General features: G+C 42.1%; 1 protein-coding gene across 2 annotated transcripts in view; it reads right to left on the bottom strand.

Annotated features, from left to right (window-relative positions):
- LOC309812434 (17-beta-hydroxysteroid dehydrogenase type 6) overlaps positions 1–25,860 on the bottom strand; it is a 32,639-nt gene extending 6,779 nt beyond the window's left edge. The window contains exons 1-3 of one of the 2 annotated variants that reach the window (XM_082636216.1): positions 25,639–25,860; positions 4,658–4,984; positions 1,616–1,874 (exon numbers count right to left, since the gene is read on the bottom strand). In XM_082636216.1, coding sequence (XP_082492342.1) covers positions 1,616–1,874; positions 4,658–4,970 — 572 coding nt within the window. In that variant the 5' untranslated portion in view covers positions 4,971–4,984; positions 25,639–25,860. Of the gene's footprint in view, positions 1–1,615; positions 1,875–4,657; positions 4,985–16,720; positions 16,807–25,638 lie in introns of those variants that run through there. The other variant, XM_082636215.1, reaches the window with a different exon arrangement.
- Between the last annotated feature and the right edge of the window lie 1,056 nt (positions 25,861–26,916).

The raw sequence follows: 26,916 nt of genomic DNA, 5'->3' as shown, positions 1-26,916 counted from the left end.
ATAGTCAATACAATAAAGATAAAATAATTCCTTCCTGGGCTTAGCTGGTGGCGCAGTGGTTGAGAGTCCACTTGCCGATGCAGGGGACGCGGGTTGGTGCCCCGGTCCGGGAAGATCCCACATGCCACGGAGCGGCTGGGCCCGTGAGCCATGGCCACTGGGCCTGTGCGTCTGGAGCCTGTGCTCCGCAACGGGAGAGGCCACAACAGTGAGAGGCCCGCATACCGCAAAATAAATAAATAAATAAATAAATAAAAATAATTCCTTCCTCATTGGGTTGCCATGAAAATTAAATGATTTATTAGATGGAAAGTACTCACAACAGTGCCTGACACATAATAAGTGCAAAAAATATCACATGATGCGGTGTCACCCGGCACACAAAAAATGAACTCAGCCAGTAGGAATCTCTGTCTCAGAAATTAAAATATAAGGGGGACTATAAAAAGAAGGAGCAACTGATAGAGGGGCATGAAGCTGAAATGATGTATTTTAAAAAACCAGGAGGTAGAGGCAGGGCGATTAGGGATTGTGGCAAACTGAAGCTATAAGAAAGAAAAGAAGCTATTAGATAAAGAAAAGATATACAGAGTAAAGGGATGGAAAAAGTTAGTTAGAAGCAGATGAGCACCAGAAAGAGTCACTGTGAAGAAACGAGGACAGGTTTACTTTAAGGAGGAAAGAAGACAGTCATCCTCTCTCCAGAAATGAAATTTTCTTAAGGATAAGTCTTGAGAGTTAAAATGTGATGTGGTGACAGTAGACAGAGACTTAGGGTCAAAACACAGGTCTGCCAAATCATGGTCGTTGCAGCTGAGCTTTGAGAAAGATACCAAAATCTGAGCCTCAGTTTCCTGTATGAAACAGACTAGTAATAATACCTACACATCAGATTTTGGAAGTGATGAAATAAGATAATGCAGATGAGGGCTTCCCTGGTGGCGCAGTGGTTAAGAATCCGCCTGCCAATGCAGGGGACACGGGTTCGAGCCCTGGTCCGGGAAAATACCACATGCCACAGAGCAACTAAGCCCGTGCGCCACAACTATTGAGCCTGCGCTCTAGAGCCCGCAAGCCACAACTACTGAGCCCATGTGCCACAACTACTGAGCCCACGTGCCACAACTACTGAAGCCTGTGTGCCTAGAGCCTGTGCTCCGCAGCAAGAGAAGCCCTAGTAATGAGAAGCCCGCGCGCCGCAATGAAGAGTAGCTCCCACTCGCCGCAACTAGAGAAAGCCTGTGCGCAGCAACGAAGACCCAACGCGGCCAAAAATAAAAATTTTTTTTGTTTTTTTTTTGTGCAGTACGTGGGCCTCTCACTGTTGTGGCCTCTCCCGTTGCGGAGCACAGGCTTCAGACGCGCAGGCTCAGCGGCCATGGCTCACGGGCCCAGCTGCTCCGCGGCATGTGGGATCTTCCCGGACCGGGGCACGAACCCGTGTCCCCTGCATCGGCAGGCAGACTCTCAACCACTGCGCCACCTGGGAAGCCCAGAAATTTTTTTTAATTTTAAAAATTAAAAAAAAAAGATAATGTAGGTGAAATTGACTAGCATGGTGTCTAAGACATATTTAAGTGCTCAGTAGTTGCTTTTGTTTTAACTTGAGAGTTACCTCAGAATATCTGAAAAGGCTTCCACTCCGTACTTGGTGGAACTGTAGACTCCTCCAAAGAAAGCAATTCTTCCCAGAATGCTGGAGACATTGACAATCCTTCCCTGTGCTCTCCTTACCAAGGGAAGCATGCTCAAGGTCACCTCTATCAAACCAATGAGGTTCACTTTGAGGGTATTCATACAGGCCTCAATCTTCAGCCACTCAGTGTAGCCATGTGGGTGAAAAGTGCCTGCGTTGTTGACCAGACCCCAGAGCCCTGAAACAATAAAAATCAAAGCAGGAGTTCAGTTTCACACAAAAACGACAGACTTCTACCTTGATCAATCTTCCTGCTGAAGACAACTAAAAATGCTAGACAGGGCATCCCTGGTGGCGCAGTGGTTGAGAGTCCGCCTGCCGATGCAGGGGACATGGGTTCGTGCCCCGGTCCGGGAGGATCCCACATGCCGCGGAGCGGCTGGGCCCGTGAGCCATGGCCGCTGGGCCTGCACGTCTGGAGCCTGTGCTCCACAACGGGAGAGGCCACAACAGTGAGGGGCCCGCATACCCACAAAAAAAAAAAAAAAATGCTAGACAAAACATATTTTTTCAATCTTCTTAAACACATCTATCACTAAGAAGGTAAAGGAAATTCAGGCCAAAAACTAAGAGAAGGCACAAATCCAGAGGATAAACAGAACCCTGATGCTAGCTTTTGATTCGAGGGAATTTGCCAACCAGTGTGAATTTGAACTTTAGTATTTATAGCATCAAAAAACATATACAGGGCTTCCCTGGTGGTGCAGTGGTTGAGAGTCTGCCTGCCGATGCAGGGGACACGGGTTCGTTCCCCGGTCCGCGAGGATCCCACATGCCGTGGAGCGGCTGGGCCCACGAGCCATGGCCGCTGAGCCTGCGTGTCCGGAGCCTGTGCTCCACAACGGGAGAGGACCCAACAGTGAGAGGCCCGCGTACGACAAAAAAATTTTTAAAAATAAAAAAAATAATAATAAAATAAAAAACATATACAATAAGAAGACATGAAGTCCAGAGCCCACCTAAGGTAGGGAGTCTAATAAAAGACACTTTCTGCATTAAACTGGAATCCTAAATGGCTACACTATCACTTTAGGGATAGAGATAGAAAGGACTTCCAAAGGACTGAAAGTAAAACTGCCTATCTTGAGCTCTGGTGCTGGGGGGAGGAGGGAAGAATCGGCCCCAAGGACCAAAAAGAAAAGAAGATTTGGTGGAGATGAGATAATAAGAGTCCTTCCTCCTTTAGATTTGGTGAGTTTGAGGTTCCAGCAGAATTTCCAGATGAGAAAGCCAGCAAGTAGTGGGGAATTCAGGGAAGAAATAATTTAGAAATCAAGGACAAAAAGGTAATAGGTTAAACTATGGGTAACTAGGGTCCATTCAACATTTGTTGAGCCCTTAACATGTACCAGACAATATGTCAGAAACTGGAAATACAATAATGGGTAAGAGAGGTCCATGTCCTCAAGGAGCACACTCTCTAACAGATGGGAAAACAATAAAAATAATAGTAACAATACAGTAGAAATAAACCACTGTGCACAGCACAGAGGCTATAACTACCTATAACTCCTGACTCTAGAGTCAAGAACATCCTCAGGTAGGAATAATATTTTAAAGTCAATTTTCTAATTTAAAGTAAATTTAAAAAAAATAAACATTCTTCAATCCAAACAAAACAATTTTATTACTAGTTTGCAACTCCTAGGATGAATATATATTTAAGAGGTCCAATTATCAGGATCTATTGAATCATAAAACAAGTGGAGGAAAAAGAAAGGGATCAAAGAGGATTTGTATAATATCCAGAGAAAATGAAACTTAGAAAAGAGGATTTATCCATAATTGCCAAAAATTAAAACCAACAATGATGTCCTTCAGTAAGTGAATGGATAAACTGTGGTACATACAATGGAATATTATTCAGTGATAAAATGAAATGAGCTATCAAGCCACAGAAAAACATGGAGGGACATTAAATGCATATTGTTAAATGAAAGAAGCCAGTTTAAAAGACTTCATACAATATGATTCCAACTACATGACATTTGGAAAAAGGCAAAACTATGGAAACAGTAAAAAGCTGTGTAGTTGCAGGGTTTGGGGGGAGGTGGGGAGAGCAGAGGAGATGAATAGGTGGAACACAGAGGATTTTTAGGGCACTGAAATTATTCTACATTATATTGTACTATAACGGTAGACACAGGATATTTTACACTTGGCAAAACCCATAGAACCGTACAACACAAAGTGGATCCTAATGTAAACTAAGGACTTTAGTTAATGATAATGTATCAATGTAATAAATGCACTACACCAACGCAAGATATTAATAACAGGAGAAACTGTAAGAGGGGGGTTGTATATGGGAACTCTGTACTTTTCAACTTTTCTATAAACCTATAACTGCTCTAAGAAATACAGTCTATTAATTACAAAAAGTAAAATAGGGCTTCCCTGGTGGCGCAGTGGTTGAGAGTCTGCCTGCCGATGCAGGGGACACGGGTTCGTGCCCCGGTCCGGGAAGATCCCACATGCCGCGGAGCGGCTGGGCCTGTGAGCCATGGCCGCTGAGCCTGCGTGTCCAGAGCCTGTGCTCCACAACGGGAGAGGCCACAAGAGTGAGAGGCCCGCGTACCGCAAAAAAAAAAAAAAAAAAAAAAAAAAAAAAGAAGAAGACCAAAGGCTGACTTCCAGGGATGTCTATATTTTAGATAGTAGCCAAGGGAAGAAGAATCAGATTCTTAAGAACACCTTGAAAATTCTTCAGACATAAAGAATTGCGGTTATAATACTCCACTTGCAAGGTGAGATAACAGCCTCAAATCTACTGGGTTCATTTTTCAATGTAACATTGTTAAGGAAATGAAACACTGCAGAAGATCACAACTGTCCTTCAAATGACAAAGCCAGCTTTTCAAGCCCTGCTTTTGAGATTATATATATGTATAATATATATACACATAAAACGTTAACATCTTCATTCCTAAGTAAATGAAAGAAGAAAATACTTCTCCATACCTCTGTCCCCAACACGCTCCTTCACCCACTCAGTGGCCGCAGCGATGCTCTCAGTCTTGGTGACGTCCAGGATCACCGTCTCCAACCTGTCTGATGTCTGGTTCCTCAGCTGCTCGGCCCCCTGCTCCGTCAAACACGCAGCCAGAACCCTCAAGCCTCGCAGGTCCAGCTGCCTGGCCAGCAGGTTCCCAAAGCCCGAGTCACAGCCCGTGATGAAGATGAACTTGTCCTGGAGGTGGCTCACCACCTGCCTCTCCCGGTACCAGCGCAGGAGGTAGTACAGGCCCACAAGGACCGCCAGGTACAGCCACATGGTGAGGGGACCTCCTTCGAAAGAAAAAGAAGAGGGACTTCCCTGGTGGCGCAGTGGCTAAGAATCCGCCTGCCAATGCAGGGACACGGGTTCAAGCCCTGGTCCAGGAAGATCCCACATGCTGCGGAGCAACTAAGCCTGTGCACCACAACTACTGAGCCTGCGTGCCACAACTACTGAAGCCCGCACGCCTAGAGCCCATGCTCCGCAACAAGAGAAGCCGCTGCAATGAGAAGCCTGCGCACTGCAATCAAGAGTAGCCCTCTCTTGCCACAACTAGAGAAAGCCCACGCGCAGAAATGAAGACCCAACGCAGCCAAAAATAAATAATTTTTTTAAAAAAGAAAAGAAAAAGAAGAGCTTTCATTTTATTCCTTCCTTTTTTCTTTAACTAGTATTTACTGAGTATTGACTATGTGCCAGGCATTACACTAAGCACTGGGACTCTGTATTAACTAATACATATGAGACTATAAAGGAGGGTGACCCACTGACTGCAAAGTTAGAAACAGATTCACAGAGGCAGTGATTTTGGAGCTACTTCCAACAAAATAGTTAGTTCAAAAAGTGGACAAGGTGGGTGGCGGGGTGGTGGTGGTGTGATGAATTGAGGGATTGGCATTGACATATATACACTAATATGTATAAAATGGATAACTAATAAGAACCTGCTGTATAAAAAAATTAATAAAATTCTAAAAAAAAAAAAAAGTGGACAAGGATAAAAGGACATTCCAGGCAGCAATAGTGTGTACATGAATGGAGTGGTGAGCAGCATAAAACTTCCTGATACCTATGAGAAGTTCAGGTGATGCAGAGAGCACACGGAGGAAGAAATGGAAGATGAGGTAGTGAAGGGCCAGGCTAGGAAGGGTCCTGTGGGTCACACTAAGGAATCTGGAGGTTATCTTATAGGCAACAAGGGTGTGCCATTAGAAGGTATTAAACTGAAGACTAAGATGTCCAGATTTAGCTTTAGAAAGATCTGTCTCACAGTGGGAGAGGAAGATGGATTAAACAGGGAGGGGTGTGATGAAGGCAAAGAGATTAGTTAAGAGACCCAGCAGTTTGGGTGAGACATTGCAGCCAAAGCAGTTTGTAAATATAGACCAATCAGATGCATTATTGAAATGAGTGTTCAGAGATGCCTACCTTTCTATATGTAGTTCTAGAGAAACATCCACCATTTGGGGCAATCTATAGTTGTTGGCTGAACTAACATATGACTCATAAAGTCATAGGTAGAGGTCAAAGATGGGTGTGGGCCCACTAGGACATCATAAGGCCTACACAATGCCTACCTTAGCTTGGCTTTAAGGTCTTCCCAGTGCTCTGGCCCTTGATTTCCTTCTTAGCTTTCTCTTTTACCACACCTCTTTTGCACCCTACTCTTATAGTCATAACAAGCCCCTTGCAGTACTCCACACAGTACAGGCTTTTCATGCCTCAGTATACAACTCTCTCTACAATTCCTTCTTTCCCAGCTCTCATCCACTTGACAAATAATACTCATCTGTTAAGCCTCCACTGAACCATCATTTTCATTCAACAAACATCAATTCAACATCTACTATGAGTCAGACATGATGTTAGGCACTGATACACATAAGTGAACAAAACAAGGTTCCATTATTCATTGAATTCACACTCTAAGTGTAAAGACTGACAAGAAAACAATGCAATATACAGTCGTCCCTTGGTATCCACAGAGGACTGGTTACAGGACCCTTCACAGATACCAAAATCTGAAGATGTTTACATCCCTTATGTAAAATGGCATAGTATTTGCGTATAACCTATGAACATCCTCCCGTACACTTTAAATCATCTCTAGATTACTTATAATACTTAATTCAATCTAAGTGCTATGGAATAGTTGTAAACACAATGTAAATGCTATGTAATGATAATTAGTTATAAAAACAATGTAAATGCTATGTAAATAGTTGCTGGCATGCAGCAAATTCAAGTTTTGCCTTTTGGAACTTTATGGAAATTTTTTTTTCTAATATTTTTGATCTGTGGATAGTTGAATCTGCAGGTGCAAAACTTGTAGATATGGAGGGCCAACCACAACAGAAGTAAGGGCAGGATGCTGTTGGAGCACTCAGGAGAGGCTTCCAAGCCAGTCCAGGGAGATCTGAGAAGTCTCCTAGTGAGAGTAAAATATAACTTGAGATCTAAAGCATAATAAAATAAAAACAAAAGCAGCTAATGCTTGCATAGCACTTGCTGTGTATCAGGCCCTGTTCTAAGCATTTCACATATATTAACTTATTGAATTCTCACAACAGCCCCATAAGGCAGGTCCTGTCAATATCCCTGCGTGTCGGTTCAGATGCCAAGACAGAACTAGACATGCAAGGGACTCACTGAGGGAAACAACTTATAGAGAATAAACGGGGAAAGTGCAGGAATAGGTGCCAATACATGTCTGACACCTCTGAAAGAAGAGAGAGAAGAAAGAAGGAATTAAAAGGAAGAAACTTTAACTACAGTTCAGCCCTGAGAAAGTCTCAGCTAGGCTGATGAGGGTCCTTGAGCAAAGACTGCCAGTAGAGTCCCACATTGGGCCGAACTGGTTAGAACTTTCAGTCCCACCTCCAGGGAGAGGAGAGGGGCTGGAGATTGAGTTTAATCACTAATGGCTAATGATTTAAATTGATTATGCCTAAGTAATGAAGCCTCATCAAAACCTAAAAGAACAGGGTCCAGAGAGCTTCCAGGTGAACATATGGAGATTCAGGGAAAGTGGTGTACTTGGAGAGGGCATGGAAGCTCTGCGCCCTTTCCCAGTAACTTGCCCTAAGCATCTCTTCCATCTGGCTGCTCCTGAGTTGTATGCTTTTTTAATAAACTAGGAATCAGATAAGTAAAATGTTTCTGTGAGTTCTGTTAGTCACTCTAGCAAATTAATCAAAACCAAGGATGGGGTTGTTGGATCCTCCAATCTATAGCCAGTCCGTCAGAAGCACAGATGATAATCTGGGCTTGCAACTCGTGTCTGAAGTGAGGGGTGAAGAGGGTAGTTTGTAGGACTGAACACTTGACCTGTGGAATCTGATGTTGTCTCCTGGTAGTTAGTGTCAGAACTGAGTTGAATTGTGGGACACCTAGCTGGTGTTGCAGAGAATTGCTTGTTGTAATTGGGTCCAGAACTGTTAAGGGTATAGGGGAATAAAATCAGAGGAGGCAGTGAAGGGGAGAAAACAGTGGATAGAGACATTTAATACTCCCTCCCTCCTCTTCTCTTTCTCTCCTTTTCCCCCTCCCCCCACCTCCCTATTCTCTCCCCTCCCCCAAGCTTTCTGCTCTCTCCAATCTGAGAGCTCTGTGTTCTCTAGCCAGCTGCCTCTGTTCTGCCCAACTGTCATTCTCTGGTGCACTGTAGTAACAGAGCTTCATCCTGCTTGTTTACTGACTAAAAGGGTAATTTCCTGATGCCAGTCAAAGATGAAAATCCATTTCCCCCATTAGGAAGAAGCTTGGAACCCACAGCCTCTCTAGGTATTACTATTCAACCATCACAGAGCAAGAAGACTAAACCTGCAGAAGAAATATGCCAGGCCAGGCAGAATCCCAAAATGTGAGCCAAAAATGAACATTAATCAAATACCTGCAGATGCCTTGACTATTTCAAATATCTATATCCCTTGACCTGACCATTTTCTGAGGTTCTGTCCTGTATTTCTAATTTCCTTAAGTACTCTCCAGACACCTGTGTAGCCAGAAACTCAATATATCCGAGATAGAACACATCATATTTTCTCCTAAAACTGTGTCTCCTCCAGTATTCCCAATTTCTATTTGCATTACTTTTTAGTCTTAAGGATCTGACACTTCCTCTTCCTTGCCCCATGCATTCCCTCAGGAGACGAGGCTGTAGAGTCTAGCTCTCTAGTATCTGGGGCACCTGTCCCCTCCCCTTCATTCCTATGGCCACATCCATTGTTCAAGGCTTCAACATTCAGTACCTCTTGCTTGGCCTATCATAGAAGCCTTCTCACCATCATCCCCACAGTGTCAGTCCCTTCCCCTCTCCTCCACATGGTGCTGTCTGGTTAATTTGCCTAAAGCACAGCTTTGGTGATGTCACTACCTGAAAAGCATCCAACCTACTAAATAAAATGTAAATCATCTTAATCCATGATTGGGCCTCAACCTTATCTCCCGCTCCTCCCACTCACATGGCCTGTGTTCCATCCAAACCAAACAGCCTGCTGCTCTCCATTTATTCATGCTCTGCTCTTTCCATGCTTCAGATCTGTGGTCTCACCATTCCCTTTGCCTGAAATGCCCTTCTTGCTCATCTATGCATGTCAGTATACTACCTGTCCTGCAAGACTCAGCAAATCACACTTCCTCCACATAAAGCCATCTCTGAATTATCAACAGCAGGTCTGCTCTCCCATAACAATCTATTCATACCTCTCCTGTGTAGCTCATCTCTCCAACTGGACTGGTACTCCTGGGGTTGTTCTGTGATCGATTCATCTTTATACACAGCACCTACTTCAGGGCTTTGGTCCAGTATATAGGTGAACTAAATAAACAGTTACCACTTCTGGAAGAGCCTGTTTGTTTTTAATATATATTCAGAAAACAGTGCCACTGTACCCAATTGATCAACTATGGTTGTGCATCACCATTTTATTTGCTGCATTATTTTTCTTTTTCTTGAAAGTAGCAACTATAATATAATACATAGTAAGTGTTTCTACAAATTTTTTCCTTCTCTATAGATATTTAGAAAGTGTCTAACGTCACGAAGACACAGAGAAGCAAGTGTAAGCCAAGACTGTGCTTCCTCACCCTGACCATTCTGCCTGGCACCTGGTACAAAGCCTTTGACTACTCTTTGGCTCCTCCATCTTCCTCACTCTTCATATTCAGTCACGTTCCAAACCCTAGAGATTCTTTAATATTATCTCTTACATCTCTGCCCTTCCTTACATTCTACCTTGGTTTTTACCTTCACTCTTCTTACCTGGCCTAAAGCCTCCTAAATTATCTCCCCATTTCCAGTTCATTCTACACACCACTGCTGGATGAATTTTTCTCAAGCCCTGTCATGCCATTCCCTTTCAGCAGTCCCCAGTGGTCCACCAAATACAGGATAAACTCCTCACCAGATGATTCTAGGCCCTCCACTATAGTCCATCTCACAAATGTCAGCTTGCAGTCTAGTTAGAAAACTCACTGTTTCTCAAACCTGCCAGTGTATTTTGGCCTCTAGAGCTTTGCTCTTGCTATTTCCTCTGCTCGTTCACTGAAACAAGCAGTTATGAAATATCAAATCTGCACCAAGTTCTGGGTAAGTGCTGAGAATACAGAGATGAGCGTAACCTAGTGCCTACCCTTAAGGAGCTCACAGAACTGCTGGGGGATATAAAAACAGAAATAAATTATTAAGAAAATGTGGAAAGGACAACAAGAGAAAGTGCTTATTTTTGCCTAAGGTGTCACGGAAGAGGTAGCGTTAGAGGTGAACAGAAGCTCAGTGCACTAAGCAGAATGAAGAGAAGCATACCTCAGGCAGCAGGAACAGGATGGGAGACGGCACAGAGGTTTATAAGGCTATATGCCATGGAGTAGCAAAAGGTGATGCTGCTGGAAAGACAGGTAGGGGCCTGATCATGAAAGCCCTTGGTTGGCATACTAAAGAATGTAGGACTTCCCTGGTGGCACAGTGGTTGAGAGTCCGCGTGCCAATGCAGGGAACACGGGTTCGATCCCTGGTCCGGGAAGATCCCACATGCCATGGAGCAACTAAGCCCGTGTGCCACAAGTACTGAGTCTGCGCTCTAGAGCCCACGAGCCACAACTACTGAGCCCATGTGCTGCAACTAGTGAAGCTCACGTGCCTAGAGCCCGTGCTCCGCAACAAGAGAAGCCACCGCAATGAGAAGCCCATGCATTGTAAGGAAGAGTAGCCCCTGCTCTCTGCAACTAGAGAAAGCCTGCGTGCAGCAACGAAGACCCAACGCAGCCAAAAATAAAAAATAAAAAAGAATGTAGATTGTGTCCTGAATTTTATCATTTATGCATTCAATTAACATTTTTTGAGCACCCACTACGTGCCAGGCACTGTTAAGTGCTGACCACTCACATACTGCTGATGGCAACGTAAAATGGTATAGCTGCACTGGAATCTTGAAAACATTATGCTTAGTTGAAAAAGATCACATATTGTATGATTCAATTTATATGAAATTTCCAGCATAGGCAAACCTATAGAAACAAAAAGTAGGTGAGTGGTTGCCTAGGACTGGATTGGGGGAGTTGGGGGAAAATAGGGAGGGTGACTGCTAAAGTGTAAGGGAATTCTTTTGGGAGTAATGAAAATGTTCTAAAATTGATTGTAGTGATGGTCACACAATTCTGTGAATATACAAAGAGCTAATGAATTGTATACTGTAAATGGGTGAATTGTATGTGTGAATTATACCTCAATAAAGTTTTTAAATAAATAAAATAGACATAATAAATATGTTATAAGAGGGTATGCACTTTGGAAAAAAGAAAAAAAGCAGGGACTTCCCTGGCGGTCCAGTGGTTAAGACTCCACGCTTCCACTTCAGGGGGCATGGGTTCGATCCCAGGTCGGGGAACTAAGATCCCACATGCCACACCTCACAACCAAAAAAAAAAGAAAAACAGCAGAGTAAGGGGGATCAAGAGGGCTGAAGGGGGGCAGTTTGCAGCATTAAATATGGTGATCAGAGTAGGCCTCACTGAGAAAGCAACATCTGAGCAAAGACAGACAGGAGGCAGAAGAGTTGAACATGAAACAGGTATTTGAAATATGCAAGAGGCAGATGTCCTAGGATCTAGTAATTAGATGGGATAGTCCTAGGAAAATTCCCAGTTTAAAATCCCTGAGATGCAAGGATGGTTGAATATACACAAGAATGTATCAATAAATGTGATATAGCACATTAACAGAATGAAAGATTAAAATCATATGATCATCTCAATAGATGGAGAAAAGCATTTGACAAAATTCAACATCCTTGCAGGATGAAAACTCTCAACAAATTGGGTATAGAAGGAACATGCTTCAACATAATAAAGGCCATATATGACAAGCCCACAGCTAACATCATACTCAATGGTTAAAGACTGAAGGCTTTTTCCTCTAAAATCAGGAACAAGACAAGGTGCCCACTCTCACCACTCCTATTCAATGTAGTACTAGAAGCCCTAGCTAGAGCAATCAGGAATGAGAAAGAATAAAAGGCATCCAAATCAGAAAGGAAGAAGTAAAATTCTCTCCATTTGCAGATAATATAGTCTTGTATATAGAAAATGCTAAACACTCCACAAAAATCTGTTAGAACTAATGAAAAAATTCAGTGAAGTTTCAGGATTAAAAAAAAGGAACACAGAAAAAATCAGTTGCATTTCTATACACTAACAATGAACTATCTGAAAAAGAAAAAGAAAAATTCTATTTACCATAGTATCAAAAACAATAAAATACTTAGGAATAATTTAACCAAGGAGGTGAAAGAACTATACAATGAAAACTACAAGACTTGACTAAAGAAACTGTAGAAGACACAAACAAATGGAAAGATATCCCATATCCATAAATCAGAACAATTCATATTATTTTTTTGGTTTTTTTCTTTTAATTTTATTTATTTATTTATTTATTTATGGCTGTGTTGGATCTTCATTGCTGCACGTGGGCTTTCTCAAGTTGCAGTGAGTGGGGGCTACTCTTCATTGTGGTGCGAGGGCTTCTCATTACAGTGGCTTCTCTTGTTGTGGAGCACAGGCTCTAGGAGCGCGGGCTTCAGTAGTTGTGGCTCACGGGCTCTAGAGCACAGGCTCAGTAGTTGTGGCACACGGGCTTAGTTACTCTGTGGCATGTGGGATCTTTCCGGACCAGGGCTGAGACTATCTACAATGAACTATAGAGGTCATCTGGCCATCCCCCAGCCTGAGATTCCCTTTCTGCTCTCCCCACTTAGCAGAGTGAGCTCTTCTCCAAGGGAAGGGTATTTATTTTTGTGGATGGGGCAATGTAAGTATGGGAGAAAAAGTAGAGTCTAGGGGAAGAGGAAAGAAAGGTATAAAAAGGTGTGGAGGGGCTTCCCTGGTGGTGCAGTGGTTGAGAGTCCGCCTGCCGATGCAGGAGATACGGGTTCGTGCCCCGGTCTGGGAGGATCCCACATGCCGCGGAGCAGCTGGGCCCGTGAGCCATGGCCGCTGAGCCTGTGCGTCCGAAGCCTGTGCTCCGCAACGGGAGGGGCCACAACAGTGGGAGGCCCGCGTACCATAAAAAAAAAAAAAAAAAAAAAAAAAGGTGTGGAGAAGTAGGAAGTGTCCAGGGGCTCCAGGAGGAAGCAGAGATGGCTTAATCTCTTCCTAAGCACCCACCAGGGTGTCCCTTCTTTGTTCCTCCCTCCCCATCATCAGTCTCCAGATCCCATCCTCACCAGCCCAGGTCTTGGTCAGTGACAGGGCCCCAGGGAGGAAGGTTTGGGGCCCCATGAATTGACCTCTCTGGTTGTCTTGGAATCTGGAGTGAACATAGGGTCACGAGCCATTGGTACAGATATTAGAAATGTTAATATTGACTACTGCCCCTAATTGGTTTCTCTACAACCTGGAAACCCAACAGAAACTAGCCATGATACTATGTCATCTGTCTCTCAGTAGAGCAACCAAAAAGACCTGACACAGGTGTGAAAATGAAAGGGAAAACCAAGGGAAGGTCCTAGGGAGATTGGCAATCCTCAGTGCTTTAGGCTCTCTGCTAAACTGGGCTTCCCCACCTAGTCATTGTGCTTGGGGTGTGCTGAAGACTCTCATATCCAAACCTGGAGGTGTTTCAGGCTTCCATGATTTTCCTCTTCAGCAACATTGCAGAACATATTCCATTTCTCAGAACACTTTTTCTGGAGTCTGTTATGATACCAATGAGACTACTTGGCTAATTCCCTGCTTACTTTTCCTTTTATTCCTTTCCAAGAATCTCTCTGCATGAGTTCCCCTACCCCCAACCCTGACTTTGTGGATAACATAGAAATATGAGCATGGATTCTGAAGCCAGATTACTTGGGTTCAAATCAGGCTTTACCATTTACTTGTTGTGTGGCCTTGGGCAAGTGAATTAACCTCTCTACCTGTGTGCTCATCTTCAAAATGGGAAAAGAACCCTTCAGTGATTTGTTGGGAGAGTTAAATGAGTTAATGCATGTAAAGCACTATGTAATTTTTAGATATTATTAGTATTATTTTGGTGGTTGTTGTTTTATTATTGCCATTCTGGGCCTTTCTCCCTGAGCCCTACCACTTCCATTTTTTCTTTTTTTTTTTTTTTGGCTGTATGTGGGCCTCTCACTGTTGTGGCCTCTCCCGTTGTGGAGCACAGGCTCCGGACGCACAGGCTCAGCGGCCATGGCTCACGGGCCCAGCCGCTCCGTGGCATGTGGGATCTTCCCAGACCGGGGCACGAACCCGTGTCCCCTGCATCGGCAGGCGGACTCTCAACCACTGCGCCACCAGGGAAGCCCCACTTTTTCACAATATGTGCAACTCCAGGTATAGCAACATCCTTAGTCATTTCTATCTGCTTTTTATCACGACATTGGGCCATACTGGTTCACCCTGACTTTCTTCAGTCTCAAGCAGAGGACTTCTCTCTCCACACTATAGCACATGGCAAAGTAAAGAATAGCTTTTATTCCCTTCTTTTAAATCTTCAGACCTGGGCTTGTCTATAAGCTCCAAACAGTCTAGTCACTGATCCTAAGAGTGAGTCTATAAAGAGCACATGGATTCATGGACCGATAGATCCATCGTGACATTCTTTGTTCTCACATTGGGCATACAGACTAGGTGTTACTTTAAAACAAAGAATGTTGCCCACCATCCAGTTCTACAAGGATCAAGTCATTAGCCTCTGCAGTCACTGACCAGCAGTATACCCTGAAAAGAATTCAGGATGAAAAATGTGATAAGGCACTCTATGCTTTGGAAAAACAGATGCCTTAGATAGAGATATCTCAGGGGGAAAATTTTAATGAACCCAGATTCTTGCATCTTCTCATACAGAGAAAAGCACTAAAATCATTAACTAAGATATCTGATCCTCATGATTAGTAGTAACCTTTTACCAAGATGTATGCTTGACTGCACACATTCCCTAGCCAAAATCATACATATACTGGCTTCTCCCCCTACCCCATTGGAACAGTTCCTCAGAGCTCTCTGAGAGGCTGTCTCCCAGGCTATAGTCTTCAGTAAGACCTTGAATAAATTCAACTCACAGCTCTTACATTGTGTGGTTTTCTTTCAGTTGACATACTCAAGCCAACAATTGTTTATCACAGTTAGATGCCACTATGCACCAACCATAATGTTTTAACTGAAAAAGGCTGACAATGTCAAGTGTTGGCAAGAACAATCAAGCACTGCTATTGAAAGAGTAAGTTTATTCAATCAATTTGAAAAAAACAGTTTGTCATTATCTGCTGAAGATAAAGATCCACCTTCTCTATACCCATAGATTCCATTTTAGGTATTTAACAACAACAAAATATGTGCACCATAAGAAGGGTTTGCAGCAGCAATATTTGTGATAGCCAAAAGCTGGAAACAACCCAAACATGCACAAAGAGTAGAATGGATAAATAAGTTGAGATATGTTCATGTAATGGAATGCTATACGGTGACAAAAACAAACTACAGCTACACACAATTACATGAATGAATCTCATAAACATAATATTGTGATACAAAAGAACACATACTATATTATTCCATCTACACAAAGTTTTAAAGAGACAAAACTAATCTAGGTTGCTACAAAAGATCACTGGTTACCTTTGGGGAGGAGGAAGGGGTCCACGATTGAGAAAGGTATTAGTGGGTTGTTTACAGTGCTCATAATGTTCTATTACTTGACCTTTGTGGCTGTTAACAGAAGTATTAATTTTGTGAAAATTCATTGAACCATCCACCTGTGTGTTCTCAACTCAAATTAGAAAAATAAAAATACTGCTTTTATTAAAAAGAGAAGAAAAGAAACAGTGTGAAGAAAATCACTTCTGTGTTTGTTATAAAATTCTTATCAAGAACACTGTGCATCTATACACTGTACAAGATCCCACATGATAAATCCTGTGATGCATTTAGTACCAGGAAAGATTTTGTCTTTTCTAAGTAAATAGTATACCATTGATTATTTTTAAATTATATAGTTCTGCATATTACCTTAGAAGTTTAAGGCCAAATTTAATGTTCAATCATAGTAATTCTATTAGTCCTTGTAGACAGCATTTTTTTCTTCTCTCCTCTCTTTCATCACTTTGATTTTCTATTTCTTTTTATGTTTCCATTTGCATTTTAATAACTTTTTTGTATATATGTCTTTTACGGTAAGTTACCTCAAACTCTTTTTGAAGATGCTACATTGTCCAAGCATAAAACTTAACAGATTTCCCAACCTCAGTCTCATCCCAAAAGCTGACTCAATCCCTCTGCCAAGTGGGAAAAAATTAGCAAATACTCCAGCAGCTGACGCCTTGTAATGGCATAAATATATTTATATTTATATTTATATATATATACACACATATATGAAATATGATATATATGAAATATAGTAAAAGTATATATACACACATATATATATCATACTTCATTTCATATCAGTATATGAGATTTCACAAAGAGAAAGGAAAAATGTTACCTGAGGAATTCTTGTTTGGGAATGTACATCAGATTTCACCTACCTTTGGAATTTTATTTCTTCTCTGTTCTCCACAGGATTAGAAATGTAACAAGTGAGAAGGAATAATGGGACTATTAAACCCTTGTTTACTGGTCACGTGGGTAAAAAAAAGAAAGAAAAAACAATTTCGCCACTCCCACTGCAAAGAGCTTGCTCGCAGTAGGAGATGGGGGTAGGGTTAGGGCAGGACACAAACTAGACCACAGAGCTTCAGCAACACAGTTCCCAGGACTTAATTATATAAGGCCACTCTTGCTTACGCAACAGTTCACAAACTTACCCCACAGCTCCCAGCATTATAATAAAAGAGCTGGTTTTCCACATTGCCAAGAATTCCAATTTACAGAGCATACCCAGGGGGTCCTATTTATAAGTATAAAATCACTCTCAACTTCTAAACAATACTTTCTCAAACTCCAAAAGAATAAAGATCAGAAAAGCAGAGAACACAATGGCAATGAAATTTCTTTCAGAAATCAAAGTTGAAGGGTCTTTTAAGAAAATTAAAAACCATAATCAAGATCTTCAAAAAAAATTTTTTTTAACTTAAAAAAATTTTTTTAAAAACATCTTTCTCAGGACTTCCCTGGTGGTGCAGTGGTTAAGAATCCGCCTGCCAATGCAGGGGACATGGGTTCAAGCCCTGGTCCGGGAAGATCCCACATGCTGCAGAGCAACTAAGCCCGTGTGCCGCAACTACTGAAGCCCGCACGCCTAGAGCCCGTGCTCTGCAACAAGAGAAGCCACCGCTCGCCGCAACTAGAGAAAGTCCACGCAGCAACGAAGACCTGACCCAACACGGCCAAAAATAAATAAATAAATAAATTTATTTAAAAAACCTTTCTCCAAACAGATCTTATCCCCCAACCCAACACACACACACACACACACACACACACACACACACACACACACACACACACACACACACACACACACACACACACACACACCATTTGCTCAGGAAGAGTCCCGTCCTGGAGACTTCAGAGGACTTCATGAATCCCCACTGGGCAGGGTTCCTTTCTTTTCCCCCAAGCTGCCCACCCCCCGCTTCCTCACCTCCTTCACAACACCGCCCTCTTGTGGTCAGAGTCCAGGCTGCTCCACTCCTCTGTGCCAAGCCCACAGTTCTCACCAGTGTCATTCTTGCTCAACTGGAGAATCAGATCTGTTACAGCCAAAATTAAAAGTAGAAAGCCCCCATCCTCTGAGTAAGTTGGAGCCTCTGCTGGAGTCAGGGAGCGGGGAAACAGAGTCCCCTTTTAGATTGCCAACCTGAGATCAGCTTCTGCAAACTGGGGCTCTCAGCCTTAATGCTGTGAGACACCTTTCCAAAAGAGCTGCAGCTGGACAGGAATAAAGATGCAGACATAGAGAATGGACTTGAGGACACAGGGAGGGGGAAGGGGAAGCTGGGACGAAGTGAGAGAGTGGCATGGACATATATACACTACCAAATGTAAAATAGATAGCTAGTGGGAAGCAGCCGCATAGCACAAGGAGATCAGCTCCGTGCTTTGTGTCCAACTAGGGGGGTGGGATAGGGAGGGTGGGAGGGAGACGCAAGAGGGAGGAGATGTGGGGATATATGTATATGTATAGCTGATTCACTTTGTTGTACAGCAGAAACTAACACACCATTGTAAAGCAATTATACTCCAATAAAGATGTTAAAAAAAAAAAAAAGAGCTGCAGCTGCTTCGTGTCCTAATCCACTCTAGCAAATTAATCAAACCCAAGGAGGGAGTTGTGGGAACCTTCGATTTAAAGCCAGTCAGTCAGAAGCACAGGTAACAACCTGGGCTTGCAACTGGCATCTGAAGTGGGCGGGGGAGTCTTGTGGGACTGAACCCTTAACCTGTGGAATCTGACACTATCTCTGGATAGATAGTGTCAGAATTGAGTTGAACTATAGGACACCTAGGCTGGAATCCAAAGAGTTGGTTTGGATGTGTGGGGAAACACACCCATGCCCCACAATGGAACTGGTATCAGAATTCTTCGGCACCCTTTCACAACTCTCTCCTCTCTTGGCTCCTATGAAATCACACTCTCCTAGCTCTCCTGCTTCTATTCCTATTTGTTCTCATTGTCCTTTGCTGGTTTCTCTTCCTCTACCCAATTTTTAAAGTCAATATCTTTAAGAGTTCTATCCTGTCCCTTCCTCTCTTCTCACTGTACACACCCTCCTTGTTTGGGGACCTCAGTCATCATCAGCTTCAACCCTGATCCGAGTTCTAATGACTTGCAAATCTCTGCCTTCGGTCAAGACCTCTCCTGACATCTAGCTCCTCATATCCAACTACCTGCTGGGCATCTTCCACTTGAATTCATCCATTTATTCCATAAACATAGAGTCCCTACTATGTGCTAGGTCCAATGCTAGTTACTGGAGATAAAAGAGGTGAGTAAAATAGACATGAGATTTGAAATCTTAGAACTTATTATTTTAGTAGGAAAAAGCCATTAAATATAATATTCTCACAAATAAATATATAATTACACACTGTGATGAGGGCTATGAAAGAAAAGCATAGAGAGCTTAGGGAGTATCACAGTAGCAACTCAAACTCAACTTTTCAAAACTGAAATAATGATGATTCAGTGCAATCTGATCCTCCTCCTTATTTTCACATTATTTCCTATCCCTACATGTATTCAACAAATACTCAACACATTTAATGATTGCCCACTAGGTGCCAAACAATCCCTTCCAACCAGTTGCCCAATCCTGAAACCTGGGAAATCATCCTAGACCACTTCCTCATCCCCCACATCCAATCAATACTAATTCTTAGTAATATTTCTTAAGTCACTTACGTCCACACAATCACATCCATCTCTACTTTACTGCCTTACTTCAGGCCACAAGTACTTGTGCCCTGGATTCCAGCAACAGTTTCTTGGGATTGCTCTGCCTCTGTTTGCTCTTTCCCCTTCTATTTGCCCTTTATAGGGCTCCAGAGTTTATTTCTAAAACACAATTCTGATTATGTTTCTCCCCTGCTTAAAAGCCTTCCAAGACTCCCCACTGTCTTCAGACAAATCCAAATTCCTGTGGAGGAACAAGGTTTGACACTGTGTTTTGATCTGAATCTGCCATCCTTTATTTTAAGCAGTCTACAAGGAGGAAGCTAGGTCCCAACAGTATATAGCTTTATGATTAACAAGAATACCTATACAATATGTATATTGGCAGGTTATTTATCAAAAATCTGCTAGGGTCATTTATAGCTTAGGTGAAAAATTCAATTTCATATATTATATCCATCATATAGATTAAAAAACAATTGCAATATCCTATAACACATGTTTTATCAGCTTTGAAGTCATCATTTGCTTTGTGGTTAAAAGAATCATTCCTGTGAGATTAAACTAAAACTTTGTCATTTAAATAAATATGAGGGTACTCTTTATTACTTTTCAGTAGTTGATGATAACAAGTGATAAAACCTATCATAAACTGAAATATGACCTTGGCTCCACCTAGATAGTCTCCCTTTGTTTATGATGCTCTTCTGTCAACAGAACATTAATCTTCTTTTATTTTATTGAGGAGGAAAATAACTAGCACAGGAGTACTTCAAATTTTCAATTTGTTTCAACAATATTATTCACTCCCAAGGCTTCTCATCAAATACAGATATGATCAATATTTTATTATAATTTTAACCAAAACTGAATTAAAATGGAAGACGAATAACTTTTTTCTTTTCTTTTTTTTTTTTTTTTGGCCACACCTCATGGCATGCAGAATTTCCCTGACCAGGGGGAAGATGAATAACTTTTATTTCCACACTCTTTAGCTTGGCATGCAATGCTCTGGCCATAGCTTGCCTCTTAGTCCCATTTCTCACTATGCCTTCCCTTGAAGTCTGAGTTCTGACCATATGGAACTATTACTGGCAGGTTCCTGAAAGCACCATGCCATTTCCGCTTCTGTGCCTTTGCTGCCTGTACCAATATTGTCCAAGTCTTTAAAAAAATGCTGATGCCACATTAAAAGGATCATACACCATGATCAAGTGGGGTTTATCCCAGGAATGCAAGGATTCTTCAATATACGCAAATCAATCAATGTGATACACCATATTAACAAACTGAAGGATAAAAACCATATGATAATCTCAATAGATGCAGAAAAAGCTTTTGACAAAATTCAACACCCATTTATGATAAAAACACTCCAGAAAGGAGGCATAGAGGGAACTTACTTTAAAATAATAAAGGCTATATATGACAATCTCACAGCCAACATCGTTCTCCATGGTGAAAAACTGAAACCATTTCCACTAAGATCAGGAACAAGACAAGGTTGCCCACTCTCACCATTATTATTCAACATAGTTTTGGAAGTTTTAGCCACAGCAATCAGAGAAGAAATAAAAGGGGGCTTCCCTGGTGGCGCAGTGGTTGAGAGTCCGCCTGCCAGTACAGGGGACACGGGTTCGTGCCCCGGACCGGGAGGATCCCACATGCTGCGGGGCGGCTGGGCCCGTGAGCCATGGTCGCTGAGCCTGCACATCCAGAACCTGTGCTCCACAACGGGAGAGGCCACAACAGTGAGAGGCCCGCCTATCGCATAAAAAAAAAAAAAAAGAAAAAAGAAATAAAAGGAATCCAAATCAGAAAGAAGTAAAACTGTCACTGTTTGCAGATGACATGATACTATACATAGAGAATCCTAAAGATGCTACCAGAAAACTACTAGAGCTAATCAATGAATTTGGTAAAGTAGCAGGATACAAAATTAATGCATGGAAATCTCCTGCATTCCTATACACTAATGATGAAAAATCTGAAAGAGAAATTAAGGAAACACTCCCATTTACCACTGCAACAAAAAGAATAAAATACCTAGGAATAAACCTACCTAAGGAGACAAAAGACCTGTATGCAGAAAACTATAAGACACTGATGAAAGAAATTAAAGACGATACAAACAGATGGAGAGATATACCATGTTCCTGAATTGGAAGAATCAACATTGTGAAAATGACTATACTACCCAAAGCAATCTACAGATTCAATGCAATCCCTAATCAAACTACCAATGGCATTTTTCACAGAACTAGAACAAAAAATTTCACAATTTGTATGGAAACACAAAAGACCCCGAATAGCCAAAACAATCTTGAGAAAGAAAAACGGAGCTGGAGGAATCAGGTGCCCTGGCTTCAGACTATACTACAAAGCTACAATAATCAAGACAGTATGGTACTGGCACAAAAACAGAAATATAGATCAATGGAACAGGATAGAAAACCCAGAGATAAACCCATGCACATATGGTCACCTTATCTTTGATAAAGGAGGCAAGAATATACAATGGAGAAAAGACAGCCTCTTCAATAAGTGGTGCTGGGAAAACTGGACAGCTACATGTAAAAGAATGAAATTAGAACACTCCCTAACACCATACATGAAAATAAACTCCAGATGGATTAAAGACCTAAATGTAAGGCCAAACACTATAAAACTCTTAGAGGAAAACATAGGCAGAACACCCTATGACATAAATCACAACAAGATCATTTTCAACCCACCTCCTAGAGAAATGGAAATAAAAACAAAAATAGGGGCTTCCCTGGTGGCGCAGTGGTTGAGAGTCCGCCTGTCAGTGCAGGGGACACGGGTTCGTGCCCTGGTCCAGGAGGATCCCACATGCCGCGGAGTGGCGGGGTCCGTGAGCCATGGCCACTGAACCTGCGCGTCCGGAGCCTGTGCTCTGCAACGGGAGAGGCCACAACAGTGAGAGGCCCACGTACCACAAAAAAAATAAAAATAAAAAAATAAACAAATGGGACCTAATGAAACTTAAAAGCTTTTGCACAACAAAGGAAACCATAAACAAGACAAAAAGACAACCCTCAGAATGGGAGAAAATATTTGCAAACAAAGCAACTGACAAAGGATTAATCTCCAAAATATACAAGCAGCTCATGCAGCTCAATATCAAAAAAACAAAGAACCCAATCCAAAAATGGGCAGAAGACCTAAATAGACATTTCTCCAAAGAAGATATACAGATTGCCAACAAACACATGAAAAGATGCTCAACATCACTAATCATTAGAGAAATGCAAATCAAAACTACAATGAGGTATCAACTCACACAGGTCAGAACGGCTATCATCAAAAAATCTACAAACAATAAATGGTGGAGAGGGTGTGGAGAAAAGGGAACCCTCTTGCACTGTTGGTGGGAATGTAAATTGATACAGCCACTATGGAGAACAGTATGGAGGTTCCTTAAAAAACTAAAAATAGAATTACCATACAACTCAGCAATCCCACTACTGGGCATATACCCTGGGAAAACCATAATTCAAAAAGAGTCATGTACCACAATGTTCACTGCAGCATTATTTACAATAGCCAGGACATGGAACCAACCTAAATGTCCATCGACAGACGAATGGATAAAGAAGATGTGGTACATATATACAATGGAATATTACTCAGCCATAAAAGGGAACAAAATTGGGTCATTTGTAGAGGCGTGGATGGATCTAGAGACTGTCATACAGAGTGAAGTAAGTCAGAAAGAGAAAAACAAATATCGTATATTAATGCATATATGTGGAACCCAGAAAAATGATACAGATGAACCAGTTTGCAGGGCAGAAATAGAGACACAGATGCAGAGAACAAACGTATGGACACTAAGGGGGAAAGTGGTAAGGGTGGGGGGTGGTGTGATGAATTGGGAGATTGGGATTGACATGTATACACTAATATGTATAAAATGGATAACTAATAAGAGCCTACTATATAAAAAATAAATAAAATAAAATTCAACAATAAAAAAAAAAAAAGAGAGAGATGTACCACAATGTTCATTGCAGCACTATTTACAAGAGCCAGGACATGGAACCAACCTAAACGTCCATCAACAGATGAATGGATAAAGAAGATGTGGCACATGTATACAATGGAATATTACTCAGCCATAAAAAGAAATGAAATTGATTTATTTGAAGTGAGATGGATGGATCTAGCGTCTGTCATATACAGTGAAGTAAGTCAGAAAGAGAAAAACAAATACCATATGCTAACACATATATATGGAATCTAAAAAAAAATGGTTCTGAAGAACCTAAGGGCAGGACAGGAATAAAGATGCAGACGTAGAGAACGGACTTGAGGACACGGGGAGGGGGAAGGGTAAGCTGGGACGAAGTGAGAGAGTGGCATGGACATATATACACTACCAAATGTAAAATAGATAGCTAGTGGGAAGCAGCTGCATAGCACAGGGAGATCATCTCCGTGCTTTGTGACCACCTAGAGGAGTGGGATAGGGAGCGTGGGAGGGAGGCTCAAGAGGGAGGTGATATGGGGATATATGTATACGTATAGCTGATTCACTTTGTTATATAGCAGAAACTAACACAACATTGTAAAGTAATTATGTTCCAATAAAGATGTTTAAAAAAATGCTGATGCCAATAGACAGCTTGGTTTATAAATTCATCTATAACATGTCATTATACTTCTTGATTTGGGTCCATTGCCCCTACTAGACTATAACTTTCTCGGATGTAGAACCCATATCCCTTTTTCTCCACAGAGCCTAGCTAAATGTCCAACACAAATTTTCAATAACTCTTTGTGGAATAAATGAATAAGTTAAAGAATGACTGAATGAACTATATCTTTCCCAAACAGATTATCCTTTTACATGCTGAAAACATCCAGAATAACAACAGGAGCTGGACTGCAAGTCCATGAAGTAGGTTCTACATCTGCAAAGAACTTGAAGAGAGAGACCTAGGGCTGACAGATTACCCAAAGAGGTTGATAGTAGACATAAATAGTAAATGTAAAGGGGATGGTAGATAGCATAAGGCTTGAAGGACAAAGGGGTTTTGCACCTATGAGGATGAAAGCACAAGGGGAAACCAACTGAATGGCAATACTGCCTCCCCGTGGCCCTTGGGATAAAAGCCTCTATACCAGAGCACTTTCACAAAATAATAGCTTTCTCACTTTGAGTGGTTCTGGGCTATGAGCTGGGCCAGGCACCTCTTACTTTATCTCATTTAACCCTTACAACAATCCCTTGTAGACACATAGCTTGTAGATTAGGAGTTAATCACACAGACTCTGGAGTCAGGATGTCTGGCTCTCCTACTTACTAGGTTCGTGACCTGGGACAAATTACTTTAATTCTCAGCATATGTCCCCATCTGTAAAATAGGGATAATATTAGTACCTATCACATACATCCTTGACAGCATAGCAAATGCTATATAAACGTTAGCTATTATTATGCCCTTTTGCTTGGTGAGGAAAACTTATGTTAAATAAATCAAGCATACAATAGGAACTCAATAAATAAACTTCCTTTACTTTCTCCCCTTATGTCTTAGCTCCTTACAGTGTGCCCTCCTTAATGGTCCTGAAATTTAAATAGGGGACTCCCAAATAGCTCAAAGAAGTCAGTTCCTAAAGGGAGCAATAAGGAATCTCCAGTAAAGAAACTGAGAAACCTCCATTAAAAAGCCCAGGGCATGTCGTTCTGGAAAAGAGAACTCTACTGGCACTCTTGTTACTGTTATTATAGTGAAGACCTTCCCAGCAATAAAATTCACTCTACTCAAAACAGGATGCACGGAGATTGTGAAAATCAAATAAGATTTGTGCAGGATGTCACATTTCTAGAAATATTCAAATAAATATGATCTGTCCAGAGCCTATTTTTTACCACTTTGCCCACAGAAGCTAAGGGACCATGATCACTTTCAAGATTGGGCTAATAATAACCTACTAGAGAGTCTATTCCCTCATTGCTTTCCTACTATTATTGTAAAAATAAAATTCATGAAAATGATAGTTTTCAAGTGACACAACACTGATGTGATTATCAGACTGCCCACCCCAGTCCACCTTTGAAATGAGATGTATCTTTACCTGGTAAGACTTATTGGCAGAACTGCACATCGATAGCAAACAGGCTCCTTTCATACTTGTAAAGCTCTCCATGCTTCTGCAAGCTTCCTCTGATTCAGATTTTAGTATTCCTGGGTGTTCTATTTGAGAGACTGAATATACAAACAAACAATGACCAGACCATATTTAAAAACAGAACTCTGACCCACAACCTTCCCGAAGCCTACCCAGGAAACCAACCCCCTTATCTATAATAAACAGCCCAGGAAGCCAGACTGCTTTAAGTCAGACTTGTAGGAAGTCAGACTGTGGTGTCTAGTGATAGTCCAGGAAGCCAAATAAACCATATAACAATCCGCTCAAAATAGCCAGGACTTGATTAACACTTAGGACCAACCAGAGAAAGCCACATATGCACCCCTAACCAATCACATAGGATGCCCCTCTCTTGAGTTAGCCCACCTACAACTTACCCATGAAAACAGGCTTTAATCAGGACATACCTGAAACCTTCCCTTTTTTCACTATTAAGCTTTCCCACTCCTCTGCCTGCCTACGGGTCTCTGCCAAAATACAAGTGATGGTGGCTGACTCCCTTTCTAAATATAGCAAGCTCTTGAATAAAAGCTTTTGCTTTTCTCATTTGGTTGGTCATCATTTATTTCCACATATTGGACCTAGTAATTCTACAAAGAACTAATTTCCAAACCCTCTTTAAAAGATATTGGTTGGGGCTTCCCTGGTGGCGCAGTGGTTGAGAGTCCACCTGCCGATGCAGGGGACACAGGTTCGTGCCCCAGTCTGGGAAGATCCCACATGCCGCGGAGCGGCTGGGCCCGTGAGCCATGGCCGCTGAGCCTGCGCGTCCGGAGCCTGTGCTCCGCAACGGGAGAGGCCACAACAGCGAGAGGCCCGCGTACCGCAAAACAAAAAAAAAAAAAAAAAAAAAAAAAAAAGATATTGGTTGGGTTTCCCTGGTGGCACAGTGGTTAAGAATCCGCCTGCCAACGCAGGGGTCACAGGTTCGAGCCCTGGTCCGGGAAGATTCCCACATGCCGCGGAGCAACTAAGCCCGTGCGCCACAACTACTGAGCCTGCGCTCTACAGCCCACAAGCCACAACTACTGAGCCCATGTACCACAACTACTGAAGCCTGCACGCGTAGAGCCCATGCTCCACAACAAGAGAAGCCACTGCAATGAGAAGCCCGCGCACCGCAACGAAGAGTAGCCCCCATTCTCACAACTAGAGAAAGCCCATGCGCAGCAACGAACACCCAAGTCAGCCAAAGATAAATAA

The sequence above is a fragment of the Mesoplodon mirus genome (genome assembly GCF_964341445.2).
Source record: "Mesoplodon mirus genome assembly, chromosome: 11".
Lineage (NCBI taxonomy): Eukaryota > Metazoa > Chordata > Mammalia > Artiodactyla > Ziphiidae > Mesoplodon > Mesoplodon mirus.
Note: the sequence above shows the minus strand (reverse complement) of the source record. Positions and strands in the feature narration are given on the sequence as shown.